General features: G+C 36.0%; 1 protein-coding gene across 1 annotated transcript; it reads right to left on the reverse strand.

Moving 5' to 3' along the window:
- Positions 1-1,552: 1,552 nt before the first annotated feature.
- On the reverse strand, positions 1,553-15,711 carry LOC107596597 (zinc metalloproteinase-disintegrin-like crotastatin). The gene is made up of 22 exons (XM_016287355.1): positions 15,567-15,711; positions 14,929-15,002; positions 14,682-14,788; positions 14,476-14,554; positions 13,866-13,942; positions 13,549-13,732; positions 13,396-13,458; positions 12,995-13,066; positions 12,691-12,860; positions 12,193-12,274; positions 11,938-12,074; positions 10,565-10,742; positions 10,331-10,420; positions 7,257-7,452; positions 5,580-5,682; positions 5,288-5,456; positions 5,124-5,204; positions 4,943-5,027; positions 4,730-4,841; positions 3,350-3,509; positions 2,581-2,628; positions 1,553-1,642 (listed from the first exon to the last, which is right to left on the reverse strand). The coding sequence occupies exons 1-22, from the start codon at positions 15,616-15,618 to the stop codon at positions 1,553-1,555; spliced, it is 2,409 nt and encodes an 802-aa protein (XP_016142841.1). The 5' UTR covers positions 15,619-15,711.
- Positions 15,712-17,193: the final 1,482 nt, after the last annotated feature.

Raw genomic sequence — 17,193 nt, forward strand, 5'->3', positions numbered from 1 at the left:
CAGGTAAGAGATAAAAACATCATAAATCCAGTCATAAATACATCAAAAGTCAGATCTGTTTTGATCTTTTTGATTTACACACCCCACTATCATGTCAGTCAGAGGTGACAGGACCCCGGTGATGGTCATAAATCAGGTCATAAATCACCAATCTGACACAAAGTGTATGGTAATACTACTATACTGTATACATATAATTGTGGGAAAATAACGCATATGGTTAAAGCATCCATCAAAAACACAGTTATTTTAGTCACTCTACCTTAAGGTCGTTCCTAGGGGCAGGTCTACTGACTCCAGCTCTGCTAAAACATTCCCATACCAGACTCAAGCTGAGAGAATGTATTAACAAGTGCACAAGCACAATGAAATTACTTACACGTTATCGGCTCTGTCCAAAAATGATATCCTACTGAAATAGGTTGGATACTGTGTCTATTTAAGTCACAGTATCAAACCAAAGATACAAGCTTTTACAAACTAGGGGATGAGTGAAAATCATTTTCGGTGGTAATCAACAGGAAGCCACAGATGACTCAACTAATGGTTTGGATGATTAAAATAAAAAAATTAAAAAGAAGTATTCTCTTTCTTTGAAAATATAAATTGAACAGTACTACAAGTATTCAGTTTCAATATTACTTGAGTACAAATAACAAATTCCATACAATAATACTTAAGTAAAATCACTCAAGCATTACAGCCCTGATTTCAATAGTTTGGAAATAGCATATGTTTACTGTAATAAGCACTACATTATTTTTTATTTTTAAATATACTACTGTTTTGTATTACTTTTATGATACATTTATAATGCATGTTTTTGTTTAACTTTTTGGAGATTCCCATATAGCAAGAAAAAACAAAATTCTGGCCAGAACATATTTTTAAATATATGATATGTAAACAGTGTGGATTCCAATCTTAAAATACATTTTGGACAAATGTGTTTAATAGATTTTTAACAATAATATATATAAAAATGGCTAAAAATCTAAAATAAATTATATACCGTGTGTATATATATATATATATATATATTTTTTTTTTGTATATCTGAAATATATTATTTTGCCATATGGGTTGACAGTCTGCAGAACAGCAGCAGAAACATTCAGTCTCCTTTTATGTTCAACAGAAGACAAAGTCAAACATGTTTAAAATGACATGGGTGAGGAAAAAAAAGTCAGAAATTGTATTTTTTAAAAATATAAAAAATTCTGCTATCAGTAGTAGTTTCTGCTATCTTACCTGTTTAACTATGGTCTGCTGTGATTGTGATGGCAACTTTTTTGGAGGCTGCAAGCAGAATATGAGAACAAATGAATATTTTATTTTCCTACAGTGCGGTAAAAAAAGACTGCTTAGTTCTCATTTGTCCTGGATGGACATTATGTGTGAATCTAAAAAGTATTTAACCCTATTCTTAGCTTTGGCCTGCTCATATAGCTGATATATTGTACACAAAATTGGAAAGCACTTGTAAAAATTGGAAAGCTACAATCAGACTGCCTTAACACTTGCACATTCAAATCTTTAAACAAGACTAGAGTTATGCTTGCACAAACAGTGATAAACTAGATATCCATGAACTTGTACAAGAAATAACTGGAGGAACAGGAGGTGGAGTCGGCTTGAGTCCCTACAATTACACAGACTCAAGCTGAGAGAATGTATTAACAAGTGCACAAGCACAATGAAATTACTTACACGTTATCGGCTCTGTCCAAAAATGATATCCTACTGAAATAGGCTGGATACTGTGTCTATTTAAGTCACAGTATCAAACCACAGATACAAGCTTTTACAAAATAGGGGATGAGTGAAAATCATTTTCGGTGGTAATCAACAGGAAGCCACAGATGACTCAACTAATGATTTGGATGATTAAAATTTAAAAATTAAAAAGAAGTATTCTCTTTCTTTGAAAATGTAAATTGAACAGGACTACAAGTATTCAGTTTCAATATTACTTGAGTACAAATAACAAATTCCATACAATAATACTTAAGTAAAATCACTCAAGCATTACAGCCCTGATTTCAATAGTTTGGAAATAGCATATGTTTACTGTAATAAGCACTACATTTTTTTTTATTTTTAAATATACTACTGTTTTGTATTACTTTTATGATACATTTATAATGCATGTTTTTGTTTAACTTTTTGGAGATTCCCATATAGCAAGAAAAAACAAAATTCTGGCCAGAACATATTTTTAAATATATGATATGTAAACAGTGTGGATTCCAATCTTAAAATACATTTTGGACAAATGTGTTTAATAGATTTTTAACAATAATATATATAAAAATGGCTAAAAATCTAAAATAAATGATATACCGTGTGTATATATATATATATATTTTTTTTTTTTTTGTATATCTGAAATATATTATTTTGCCATATGGGTTGACAGTCTGCAGAACAGCAGCAGAAACATTCAGTCTCCTTTTATGTTCAACAGAAGACAAAGTCAAACATGTTTAAAATGACATGGGTGAGGAAAAAAAAGTCAGAAATTGTATTTTTTAAAAATATAAAAAATTCTGCTATCAGTAGTAGTTTCTGCTATCTTACCTGTTTAACTATGGTCTGCTGTGATTGTGATGGCAACTTTTTTGGAGGCTGCAAGCAGAATATGAGAACAAATGAATATTTTATTTTCCTACAGTGCGGTAAAAAAGACTGCTTAGTTCTCATTTGTCCTGGATGGACATTATGTGTGAATCTAAAAAGTATTTAACCCTATTCTTAGCTTTGGCCTGCTCATATAGCTGATATAGTGTACACAAAATTGGAAAGCACTTGTAAAAATTGGAAAGCTACAATCAGACTGCCTTAACACTTGCACATTCAAATCTTTAAACAAGACTAGAGTTATGCTTGCACAAACAGTGATAAACTAGATATCCATGAACTTGTACAAGAAATAATTAGTACTCAAATCGTTTGACAGACAGAAATTCCATTCCAGGTCTATTCAAAGTTTTGGTCATTCACAGCTTTTCCATGGCAGTCTATTATTAATGTATGAATCAGTTTAGATTTTCCCAGCCCTAAATGGCATGTACGAACTGTGCCTGGGAGCATTACATGTTGGCCAGAAGGTCTCTTTTCATCTAGGTGGGCGTTCCTAACCAGAATAAGCTGCAGTGTGGACCAGACTTTATGTACAAATCCAAAAGTATGACTACGCAATATAAATTTGACCCTAACCCTATTCCCTAATTTTATTTCACACCCAGAGGTCTCAAATAGGAAAAACTACATTTCGTTCAGTGAGAAAAGGGTTATTAACTTTAAGATGATAATAAACAGGCTGCATCATAATGAAGGTTTTACTAACTGGGGGAGCAGGACGGGTCGGGCCCAATCTAGCTGTTAGAGGGGTGCAGGGTTGAGTTACAGTGGTCCCCATGAATATGGGCTGGCTGGTCTCAGGGCGGTCCTTTTTGGCACTGTTGTTCTCAAAAAGCAGGCTCAACTGCCCTGAAGATGGAGTTTTTCTGTAAACGAGCAGACAGACGTAACATGAACGGACAGACTACTATAATTACATTACTCACAGCTACCCACACCTTCTGACCAATACGTTTACAGGAAATCAGCTGAATGGTAGCTATGCAACATGGCACATTTTTAAAAGATACACTCAGTAATTGTCCTTCATTAAAAGTTTTACACACAAAGCATAAATACATAGGACTTTTGATAAAAGTCAAATGAGATGAAGATTTCAAGATCTATCAACACATCATTTACCATTTTTCTAAGATGCAAAAAAAGTTTTTTTCTTCTTCAGAAAATCATAGTTCTCCATAACTATGTAGTGAAGCACTTTTTTGGGCCACCAAAAAACTAACAATAATAATCACACACACAATTTGAGGAACAAAATCATGTCTTGATTTTGTCATTTGTCATGTCAAAATCGAGTCTTCCCCTTTTTATCACCGACACATCTGATGAACTCATATATGAGCTGTGCTGGTTGTTTCAAACATGCAAAGAAAAAAGGCAAAATAATCCCACTCTCAAAAATCCATCCATTCTCCGAACCATTTGTGACCCTGGAGCACAAAAGCAGTCTTAAGTCGCTGGAGTATATTTGTAGCAATAGCCAAAAATACATTGTATGGGTCAAAATTATCGATTTTTCTTTTATGCCAAAAATTATTAGGATATTAAGTAAAGATCATGTTCCATGAAGATATTTTGTAAATTTCCTACCGTAGATATATCAAAACTTCATTTTTGATTAGTAATATGCATTGCTAAGAACTTAATTTAGACAACTTTAAAGATGATTTTCTCAATATTTAGATTTTTTTGCACTCTCAGATTCCAGATTTTCAAATAGTTGTATCTCGGCCAAATATTGTCCTATCCTATCCACACATCAAAGGAAAGCTTATTTATTCAGCTTTCAGATTATGTATAAATCTCAATTTTGAAAAATTGACACTTATGACTGGTTTTGTGGTCCAGGGTCACATTTGTCTGTAGGATCATGGGCATGCTGGAGCCTATCCCAGAGTCTCCGGCAGAGACAGGGGAAAAAACTGGACAACTAGCCAGTTGGTCAAAAAATTTATAATAATAATAATTTTTAAAGTAAAATTATGCAAAATGGTTTTATGGCCCAAAAAAATAGTCCTGGTTGGAAAATGTTCACTTGGTATGGGTATGATAAATTTCGCAAAGCAGATCAAACCAAAAAACTCACGTATTGCGGCTGATGATGGCTTTTCTTCGTTTACGATAAAGCAAGACTCCACATAGTACAAGTACAAGAGCGATTGCTACTGCTACTGAGATGCCAATGATCTTTGCTTGTCCTGCAAAATCGGAAACAAGAGTAAAATTTGTCAAAATGGTACATTACTACAGATACTACATTTAAACATGCTTTTCAGAAAAGAAGAGCTTGTTTGATTACTGGATCGCAATTCAGAATATCTGACTTCACAGTAAGGAGGCGCCCAACCAGGCTCACAGTGGCATTGTTTTTTATGATTGCAAATCTGCAAAAATAAGACAAAGAACACAGTAAACTTTCTTAAAGTTATTATTTTTTAATTTCAATTCTTGGTTTCAGTGAAATGGAGGTTTGATCTCACCCCTCTACCATTGCATTGCAGTGAGCAGTCTTCATTATTACCGTAAACACTCAGGTCTTGGCACATATAATCAAAGCAAACCTATTGAAACATAAGCCAGAGATTTCATGTTTGTGCCTACATGTCCTGCCATCATAGTCTAAATAACATTCTTACATGCTCACCTTATTGTGTTCACATTTTGTGCCAGTAGGAACCATGCTGAGGGCGTCCTCTTCTAATTGGTCCCCAGCTATGTTGCAAAATCCCCCATGCGTTACTATAACAGCTTTCTGACCAGTAATGGGGTATTGGTTTCCTCCATCACAAAATATCTTACCACAAAACATGTTTCTATATAAGAGAAAAAGCACATTTAATGTAATCTATGCTTGATATATTAGGTTAGTTTAAATGACAAATATTGATGCTTGAAAAAGTCAGAAGTGACTCAGAAAATGAAAAAAGATAACATACACTTTTGTACAGGCTCTGTAGCCATTTTTGGTCTTTCCACAGTGAGAATCATTTCTTCCCAATGTGTTTTGAAAAAAGCATGCATCAGTAGCCACTTTGGCACCTAGGGAAATGATCACACAACACTGAAGCAGATATCAGTACTGTGTTGATATGAGTCATTATGCAGAGCAGGATACTGAAATATCAAGGTAGAGCAAATCAACCCAGCGTGTGAAAATGAATGAACTGGTGTTTTAGTAAAATAGTTGGGCTGTAGGGAATCACAGGGAATTTAATAATACTAGTTGAGATTCCAGTTTCACCTAAAAAAGAAAATTATGTCATCCTCTACTTGCAGTTTTGGTCACCACCGTCTTCCATTTTACAGTATGTATGCACTAAAAAACACTGAGACATTTCTCTTTTTTTATGTTCCACAAAAGAAAGAAAGTCATACAGTTTGGAACAACATGAGGGTGAGTTAATGATGACAGAATTTGTATTTTGGGGGGAAGCTATCACTTTAATGGTCTGGCGCCTTAAAGGCACAATATGTAATTGTCGCCGCTAGAGGGCACGTATTCAAAATAAACAAACAGACAAAGGAGTAGTTTGATGACGCAGTGACTGAGTGTGGAATCATGGGAGTTGTCGTCTTCATCCCCACAGCTGATGCAATCCGACGGGACTCGGGCAGAAATCATGTTCATGGATGAGTTAATGATTTATTAACGTAGTAGAATGAAGCAGGGTGAGGCTGAAAGCCGTCGAAGCGAAACGAGCGCGACACACGGCTCGAAAGCAGCGGCGCTTTTAATATGCCACAGTCGCCTGCTTCCGCTCCTTCCGGTCGTGCGTATGTGGGAGAAAAAAGCAGCGCTGTTTTATCATACTTGATACATTTGAAAGTTCTGTTTTAATGCTACTCTGTGCGGTCGTCACCTGTCTAATAAAATGCATAACATATTAAAGTGTCTTTGGCGTTTCCATGTTTTCTACAAAACAAAACGGAAATCGAGGGGTTATGACGTCACTGGCAGGCGACACAATGACACTATGGACACGGTCCGTGTCACTAGTTAAAAATGCTTATTTTTCTAGAATTTAAACATTCTTCGAAACATTTGGGATAATGTAAGTACACAAGTCAGCAAAATATATAACACTGTTCTAGTAGTTTTTGGATAGTTTATTAAAAAAATCTTACATATTGTGCCTTTAATTCTATGAACAGTTCTTTTAGTACTTGAAGAATAACTGGTCCTTAATATACAGTATACTTAAATTAAATTGCAAATAAATGTTCAATTAACTATTTCAGTTGGACACGACAATGGTACTTTTTCAGACAATATCACTGGTTCAGTGATCGAGTCAATAACCACTCTAAACGATTCAGTAAGCATGATCGATGAACAATAATTCATACGTTTGGAGTGTTTTTGGAGATTTAGTATCATTGTAGTCAATCTTTCTTTCGTCACATTCAATTCAGGCTGCAAGGTTCATAACTCAACCAATAAAGCATTTATTTTTTGCAGTGGTGCAGTGCACAGAATTTAAATGCACTTCCAACCCTACAACCCAGATATGAACCCTGACTGTGCTTCTGAACTTGTAACACATCTTCTGAAAGACATAAAATCATAGATGTTGGAGAGATTTTGGACTTTTGGACAATAGACTCATGCTTACCTGTTCCCCAAAGTCTTTGGCAGTGCTGGAGGTGAGTGGGGCATTGGCCATTATAGCAGTAACCCTGGCCAGGGCTGCAAGGTATGCCATTCATCTTAAAATCATTCTCTGGGCACTGCTCTGATAGCCCTGTGCAATACTCTGGGACGTCACACTCATTTGCAGGTGCTCGACACAAGCTTTCAGCATCTTTTATCTGGCATGAAAGAAGAAAAGCTGTAAATAACAAAAAATTGTCAACCACAACCTTATCTAGTGTTACTGTAACACTACACAGTAATGACTTCAAAATGAGGCCACACAAAGGTTGCTGGTTCAGGTCCCACCAGTGTTGTAACTTTGGGCAATCTGATGAGTGCCTTTTCGTCCCTCATAAAAAACAAACAACAACAGAAGCTTGCATGACTTTTATGCCACCCACACAATATATAACAAGTCAAATCCAGCAGTTGAGTCTGATTTACAGATCCTTGCTTCAAATCCCAGAAGTACGACTTTGCTCACTCTAGGAAAGGAGGCCCTAATATTGCTTCAACATTTCAAACATGGCTTCTATTATGCTGGGACTCAAGGAAGTCTCTTTATTTGCCCCCGTGTTTAATCCCAGAGTTTTGGACATACAAAAGCCTGGAGGAAAAACCATCAAGTGTCCCAAATGCTCTGTGGTGCAATGAATAGCATATTGGACTTCTAGATTGTAAAATAAGGCTGTTCAAATGTTGAGGGTTTGTGTCCCACCACAATCTCTTTGACACCCTTCCTCCATCCAAAAATACATCTAGAAAAGAGTATTGCATGACATAAGCTCTTCAACAACCCTTTTAAAGCACTTCCTTGATTTTTTGCTCTTCTGAGTCACCCTTCCATGCAAGATGAATAACATTTGGCACTGTGGCTCAGTTGGTTCAAGTGTGTCTTGTAAACATAAGATTCTAGGTTCAAATCTCAGTGGAACCTATGATGATTTTGCTCTTCCATGGGATGGACAAACAAACAACAATAAACAAGGGTTAACAGTAGTAGTCCAGTCTGATTTGCAGATCCTGGGTTCAAATCCCAGTGGTGCCTCTGTCAGTGACTTTCTTGGCTACATCTAGGAAAGGAGACCCACCAGAAGTCGTGACTTCTAGCAATTTAGTGAGTGTATTTTGCACCCCCTCCTCCCACCCTAAAAACAAAAAGAATGCCTAAAACAGAAGCTTGTGTGACATTTGAAAACTCTTTAATGCCACCCAAATTATGAGACAAGTAAAAGACAGTCCAGTCTGATTTAAAGTGACGTGACATGTGGCCAAGTATGGTTACCCATACTAGGAATTAGTGCGCTGCATTTAACCCATCCTAAGTGCACACACACAGCAGTGAACACACACACACGGTGTGCATGGTGTGCCTTGCTCAAGGGCACCTCAGTCGTGGTATTGAAGGTGGGAGAGAGCGCTGTACATTCACTCCCCCCACCTACAATCCCTGCCGGACCGGAGACTCGAATTCGCAACCTTTGGGTTATGAGTCCGACTCTCTAACCATTAGGCCACGACTTTACAGAACCTGGGTTCAAATCCCAACTGTGTCTCTCTATCAATGACTTTGCTCTCTCAATCTAGGAAAAGAGGCCATAATAGTGCTTCAACATTCTGCATCTGGCTTATATTCTGTTGAAACTCAAGAAAGTCTTTCTTTCCCAAAGTCTTGGTCAGGTAAAAGCCAGGAAGAAAAAGCATCAAGTGTCCAACAAAGTTTTTGAGTAGGGTCTGTGGTGCAACGGATAGCACATTGTCTACCTAGACTGTAAAATGAGGCCATTCAGAGGTTGTGGGTTTGAGTCCCACCAGCGTCATAAATTCTGGCTATTTGTTAGGTGCATTTTGCCCCCCTCCTACCACCCCAAAAGTACCTAGAAAAGAAGCTTGCATGACAGTGACTTTTGTGACAGTGATTCTGCCTTCCACGAGGGAAAAGTAAATGCTAATGCTGTGTAACTAACTTAGTTAGTTAAGGTGGCTGCCTATCCAGCAGGAGAACCTGGGTTTTGAATTCCAGTGGTTTCTTAATGCAGCCTTTAAGAAACATGTGGTTTCCCAACAATTGGAAACCAAGCAGAAATGCAATAATAGTGCAATAAAAATTACTTCAAATTTCTTTTCTTCACAGTTTAATGTTTTCAAACTGTTTTCTTTCACACTTCATTGGTTGTCTGATAGTATCACTTTAAACTTACACGATTGGTTAATATGCAAGTGCATGTCAGACTGCAAAAAACAAAACAGAGAAATGTTTTGAAAGCACCACGAAAACATTTTGTCACATTCCTGTGTGGATTCCTTGTGTTGGTTATATGTTCCCTGTGTGTGGTAACTCCCCATGTCTAGTACCTGTGTGCCTTGCCTTTGGCACGTCATTCCCTCGGAACTGCTTCTGTTTACAACAGTGAACACAAGCTAGATTCAAGTGATAATTACGTTTTCAATATGGATATTTTTCTTACAAAAATGCATCGATTCGCTACAGGAGGCCTTTGTTCACCCCCCGTAGCCGTGTGAGACACTTTTTTTTATATATATATATGGGCGCTTTTTATTTAACTTCTTTTGGACTGAAGCAATGCAGCACCCGCTGACTGCAATGATAGAGCTTGAAAGATCAAAGACCATTTTTAATATAACTCCAACTGGATTTGTTTAAAAGAAGAAAGTCATATACACCTAGGATACCCCGGGGGTGAGTAAAACACAGCCTAATTTTCATTTTTGGGTGAACTAACCCTTTAAGTACTGAGCAAGTAATTAAGACAAGTAATTGTATTAATTAAGACAATTACTCCCCGATTTTTTTTATTTCACTAAAGTTCTTAGTGATTAACAAGTTTTATATTCAGTCTATCATCACATGTCTCTTTTTATGGTACTTTTGGTGTTTTTGTTTTTGATTCCTTTAAATAAAGATATAATCTAAAATGTATGTTCATAGTGCCAAAGGGGACGGGGGGGGCAGAGTATTCCACCACTCACAGTAATTTTACCCACAATGCTTGACAGTGAAATGAAAGACACACAATCATTTATGGTCATTACCTGGCAATTCTCACAGCAGTCTCCGTAAGCACATTGTGAGCCTTCAGTGAGCCTGCAGGTCATGGGATCACAGCATGGATTTTCACATTCCTTACAGTACACAAAAGCACAAGTCATCAATGAGACATCAGATTGAGTCAAAGATGAACCTACATTAATGCATTAATGATGTCATTAAAAATGGTAATCTGGGCTAGACTGAGTCACTACAGACACAGGATGTGTGTGCAGTACCTCCGCTGTTCCACAGTCACACTGCTCTCCAGGGTCCAGGAAGGCATTACCGCAAACAGACCCACTGTACAGTTTGGATGAGCTGGGGGTGTCCAGCAGGCAGCTGGGGTTGGCGTTGTCTAGAAACATGCTCAGCTGCTCCAGACTACAGTCACTAAACAGCTCCGGGAACAGCATGCTAGACAGACAAAGAATTTGTCATTTTTCGGAAACGCTTTAAACTGCTACTAGGCAGAGAAGTCCACTTAAGGCTGGAATACACTACATGACTTCTGCCCAGATTTTTGCCCCGATTTTCAGTTTGGAGAAGTTGACGCTAGTTGCCAAAAGTCAGAGCCAGTATTTAGAATTGACAGATTTCATAGAAAATCGCATAGTGTATGATAGTCACAGACTCCAATTTTTTGCTTCAGACTATGAATCCAGTCGGAGGATATCAAACAGGCTCAATATTTTGCTTTCATTTGTCACACATCTAGCAACAAGGCGCACATTTCTGTGTGAGTTTGTTTGAATTGGACCGACTTTAAAGTCTGGCAGTGTAAGATGCTCAGGCGTTTAGTGTACGATGGCCAGTTTTTCCTTTGTGACTATTTACTAAGTCGGTAAGTGTATGATGCCTAGCGTTTTAAAATCTGTTCAGATTTTAAAAGTTGTGTAGTGTATTCCAGCCTTTATGTTGCCATTTTTTACTATGATCTAACTGCAACAGAAGGCTCACAATTGTGTTTTTAGCATAGTGAAGCTTAAAGAGTTTCATGCACTTGTCTTTCTATCCTTGTGAAGTAGTGTGCTTTAGTATATTGAATGTGCACTTGTAGGGTACTTCAAATCTTAAAAGTATATATTTAAAAAAAAAATCCACTTGTAGATATTATAATATTAATGAGATGGCCACTTAAGTGTACTCATAGAGAGTACACTTTAATGACTATGTTTCTTAACACAGTAAGTACATTTTGAAAATGTGCACTTTGTAATGTCAAATAAATAAAGAATTTAAAGTACATTTTAATATAAATGTGTCATTATCTTTTAATAATCTTATGTCATGCTTTATAGAAGTATAGAAGAAGATGTAAAAACATTACATTAAGTTGGCTCTTAATTGTATTATTTCCATAAGTAGTCTTATCTTAAAAGTGTGCCAAAGTAGTGTACTTCTTTTTCACAAGTGTATGCTAAGTGGTTGCATGGGCATTGTAGGTTGTTGCCAGTATACTATTATGTGGTTGCTAAGGTGTTATGAGTCATTGCTAAGGCATTCTTGATGATTGCATAGGGAGTAAAGACCGACAGATCTCACTTCTGACCAAAGCAAAAATGAACAGCACACTGAAAACACAGTATAACTTTACACAAATACTGCTTACTCCACACGCTCTGTCATGATACAGATGGAACTGAATGAGCCACACGTGCAGTGATCTTCATCATGGGACATGCCCAAGTTATGACCCATCTCATGAGCAATCGTGGATGCCAGGCCCAGTGAGTTCTGTTTATGATCCTGAAAAATAACAACATATAACCATTTACGCAATTATAACAAATAATATTTCTTTATTATTCAACTATAGAAGATCATTTGTTACCAGAAAATCATCACTAATTCAGATAAAGAATACCTGATTGACTCCCGCTGAGCTTTCAGAACACATTGCAAATTTGTTTGCCAGCCCAACTGTGTCACCCAAAAAATCAATTCCACTGGAAGAAAAAAAAACAATCGATAAACAATAAAAGATTCATTAGTAGTATACTAACGTAAAGATATATTTTTAACACTTTACAATATGGTTGCATTAGTTACTGCGTTGGTTAACATTAAATAATAACGAGAAAAATATTTTTACAGCATTTATTATTCTTTGTTAATATCAATTTATAAAAATACAATTATTCATCGTTCCAGTTAGTTCACAGTGCATGAACTAATGTTAACAGACACAACTTGATTTAAAAAAAGGTATTACAAAATGTTGAAATGAACAGTTAACTAATGATAGCAAATGAAGTGTTAAAGTGTTAGCATTATATTAAAGTACACTAGCATCTTCTTTGCTATAGCGAAGTGAAGGTCTTAGTCATCCAGCAGAGTAAATGGGTAACTAGGACATACTCACGTCACAAACTGAGCGTTGTCATGCTTGACTCTTTTAAGCAGATTGCTCTTTCTCCACTCAATAAACCGACTGAGAGTGTCATCAGAAATCAAACTGACCACAATTTGGTCCCGTTTCGTCCAAACCTCAAGCCCCACCAGCATAACCCGGATATTAAGGGGTCGATACAACTGAGCAAAAAATAAAGTGTTCACTATCTTGCATTTCCTTATGACATTTATTAACTGATTTTCACATACCACACAAGTAAATATTATATTTGTAGGACTAACTCTATTAGATCAAAATATATGAATATGTATACCTTGTCAACATGATTTGCAACCTCCAGCATCCTGGCTCTGATTATGTCCATGTTAGACCCATAGTTTGTGTACTATAAGAGAAAAATATAGCAAGAATGGCATTTTTGGAAAATGTTCTTTTTGGCTTTATGTATTGACCGATAGTATTGGCCCCACTATGATGAGATGGGTCAAACATATTATATTAGAAAATATAAAAATATAATATAGGCAGAAATATTAGTGATTCACCAAAATAACGTATTATCCAGGAAAAAAACCCAAAAATTGTTTTTAATCTCATTGACTTGGCATTGAATTATGTTCTATCAGCAATTTATTAATCTCTAGATATTGGTATCACCATCAGTCAGTGAAAAACTATAACAGTTGACAAGCTTGTGAAAGCTTAAATTCTTACCTCAGTGTTATCCACCACAAGAAACAATTCCACAAATCTTGGCGTGTGAAATCGCTTTGTTTTCTAAGAGGATATATGAATGATTTCAAATGTATGCATCCTTTCTTTCATGTGCAGAACGCTTGCTAGAATTGTGATGGAAAATGTTATTACCGATCTGCTGGACTTTAAGGGGACAGCCACTGGTGGTTCATGGTCATAAATGGTGGTGCTCGGTTCACCACAAGAGCTTCTCTTCCACCTCAGATGTTCATGCTTATAAAGTGCATGGTCTCCATCACTGTGGTTGGTCAGGGGCTCGATCAGGTATACTTGCTGTTTCACTCTCACAAAACCTCTATGGACAGAAGACATAATGCTGCTGCTCAAGAACATACGTACAAACATGGCCTTTAATGCTTGTGCACTTCCATTAGGAAAAGCATCTTGTAATGAACTTGATGTAAAAGGAGCGTGCCATTGTCTCAAACCTGATTCCAGAGCAGATTCCCACACTGACTGAGGAATCTTCCAAATCCTGAATATGGCCATGATAGTAGCAGTTGTCCTACAAATGATTCAAAATTGATTGATTTTTATTTTCTGTGCTTAACTGATTATATTATACCCAGCTTAAATAAGAGAACTTCAGTCAGTCTGACATGACTTAAATGTTCAGAATAGAATACTAGCAGGAACTGCTGCACAATATGCGATATACAGTCAAACCAAAAATTATTCAGACACCAGATATCATTTTTGATATATTTTTTTACTAGTTGGTGCAGGACACTATAGTTCATTTATGTAAGTGAGGATAGCAAAATAAAGTAAACTGTGACATATTATACCCAAAAATTCTTCATACAGTGGACTACCAGTAAAATTGATAACAATTTGGGATCAAAAATGATTCAGACACTTTGACCTGACCATGTCAGCGTTATCTGACATTTTCTAAACTATAGCGAATAAACCGTGATAATGTGTGAAATGTTGAAGGTGTCTGAATACAATTTGACTGTATATATAGTATGGGACATACACTAGTATGCTGTTCTGATCATAGTTATTGTTAAATTACAGTAAAATTTAAGTTACCTTTAAATTTGGATTTCTGCTCACAATCAGTCCATCATCTTGATAATATATTTCAGAGTAATTATGTCCGATGAGTTGCCTAAATCACAGTAAATACTTCTTTAGGACTACCTTAGAGTACAATGGTGTATCTCATACGATTAAACATCGAAATGAAATGTACAGAAAAGACTTTGAAATATAATACACCCAAATGCAACACTCACCTGTTCTTTTCCAAATGAACGAGGTGATCTTTCCCTCCAAAGAATAATTTATATGCGAGTCTATCAGGATACGTCTCATGGCTTTGTGGACTTTTATCAGACTGTACCTGCAGAGGATTGATGTGTTAATGCACACATAAACAGCACAACCCAATGGTTGCTTTTATCCTAAAACTAAAAATTAGGTTTTATTCAAGCATATATTGTTGCTGTATAACAGTAAGATCCAGGTTGTAAATGGAGGTACCTTTTGTCTTTTAGGTCTCACCACATCAAACTGCTCTACATGAGGTAATGTACGCATACTCTCTGCCACACATCCTGATGAAGAATCAAAAGATATTTTTATATTTCATAAATGCACTATCCACACCACCACCCACAAAAGTTAACAGCATTCTATAAAAAGAAATAGGCTGCATAAGCCTAACTAGGGTCAACTTTACTGGCCCTAAATTACCTTAAAACATTTCTGATCTTCAAACTATCTGCAGCACAAAAAAATACCAAAAATGATATGTTCTATATTTTGAAAAAGTGCAAGATACTTTCCCTTATTTTACTTTTTAAATACTTCAGTTGATAAACCTACTTGGGACAAGTCCGAAGTACGAAAATTCTTGTTTATTAAACATTTTTCCGCGTTTAAAATGAGGGTAAATAAGTAAATGCAATTAAAGGGACACAATAAAAAGTTACAAATATTCAAAATACATTTTTTTCTATCAAATTAACTTAAGGACAGAAAAGTTCCTCCATCACTATATACTGTTCTATGAGTATCATATTCGCAGGAATGTAAATAAATATAAATAAATTCATAAAATAGACCGGTTTAATCTTTGAGCGCAAATATATTTTTACATAAAGGAATATTATACATACCCCAAAGACAAAGACAGCAAAGTACATGAGCTGTGAAGGCAGAGTACGGCATGATTACTGCGCGTTATGGTCATAGACTGTTATGGTTCATGTCTACATGCCAAAAGATAAACTTGAGATCCGCCCAAGTGGGCCGCATTTTCACTTTATCAGGACAAACGCAAAAACAGAATAAAGAGGTAGAATGACCGATAGCATAGAACACAAAGAGGCGGGGCTTAGAGACGTCACGAGGGCTCGAAACAATCATTCTCGTAATTTGACAAAATTTATCTGTTGATTTTCAAATTCTATGACAATATGCCGTTTCTCAGTGTTATTATGTAGGTGTAAATTGTTGTCCTTACCTCAGCTGAAACAGATAACCGACGACGTTGTCACGTGGTAGCTAATACTTTTCTCAGCGCTGGTCTTGGCGAACCAATCACATTCGTTTGTGATTACAAGATAAAGGTTTATTATTATTATTATTATTATTATTATTATTATTTTCTATAGGCCACTGAGGTGAATTTTCATGTTTTGTGTTAGGTTACAATATTTGAAACTTACAGAATTAAATGATTTGAGTTTTTTTGTGTGCAAATCACGACCTGAGATTTGAATGTGCTTCAATGGAGCATTCAGTGATCTGGGCCTCCCTCCGAGGGCCCCTGCATGAACACAAGCGTGTTACCACCCAACGGGACAGACCGCAACATATCCCGTAACGACAATGACACATAACATTACAAGAAACACATGTTATGTATTAAAGCGTATGTTTTAGGCTACATTTAGTTATAGCTTTAGAGTTCGTTAATTTCATGCATATTCTAATTATTGTGCAGTATTGTATAATTAATGCATAAAGAGTGTTTTTAAATACAATATTTACACATTTAGAACTGGACAGTAATTTTCAGCGCTTAGTATTCCCAGAATTTACTGCTGCAATATTGGAATTAATGTTCAAATTAACCCAAATATCCTTCTTGACATATTAGTTCTTTCTTTCTTTCAAAATAAATGTCCCTAATGGAGGTTGAACACATTTTAACGCATATAATATTTAATTAATGACCTGATTGCACTTAGGCTACATTTTCTGTCAATGATATAATATTATAATTATATTACACATCATCAGCTTAGCAAATAAAATGAAAATTGATCATCCTGCCTGAGTTTTTTCACTTGCATATCACAACCACTAGAGGACAGATCATATGGCTGTATTTCACACAATGCTTATGTCTCATTCATACGGAAGTTCTAAGCGGCCATGCATTATTTTTTTCCCCTTCTTGTTTTCTCGTTATAACGACTTATTTTCTCGTTATATCGACATAACGAGAGTTGTTTTCTCGTTATAACGACTTAATTTTCTCGTTATATCGACATAACGAGAGTTGTTTTCTCGGTTATAACGATTAATTTTCTCGTTATATCGACATAACGAGAGTTGTTTTCTCGTTATAACGACTTAATTTTCTCGTTATATCGACATAACGAGAGTTGTTTTCTCGTTATAACGACTTAATTTTCTCGTTATATCGACATAACGAGAGTTGTTTTCTCGTTATAACGACTTAATTTTCTCGTTATATCGACATAACGAGAGTTGTTTTCTCATTATAACGACTTA

The sequence above is a fragment of the Sinocyclocheilus grahami genome, unplaced genomic scaffold, assembly GCF_001515645.1.
Source record: "Sinocyclocheilus grahami isolate Dianchi unplaced genomic scaffold, SAMN03320097.WGS_v1.1 scaffold221.1, whole genome shotgun sequence".
In the NCBI taxonomy this organism is placed as follows: Eukaryota; Metazoa; Chordata; class Actinopteri; order Cypriniformes; family Cyprinidae; genus Sinocyclocheilus; species Sinocyclocheilus grahami.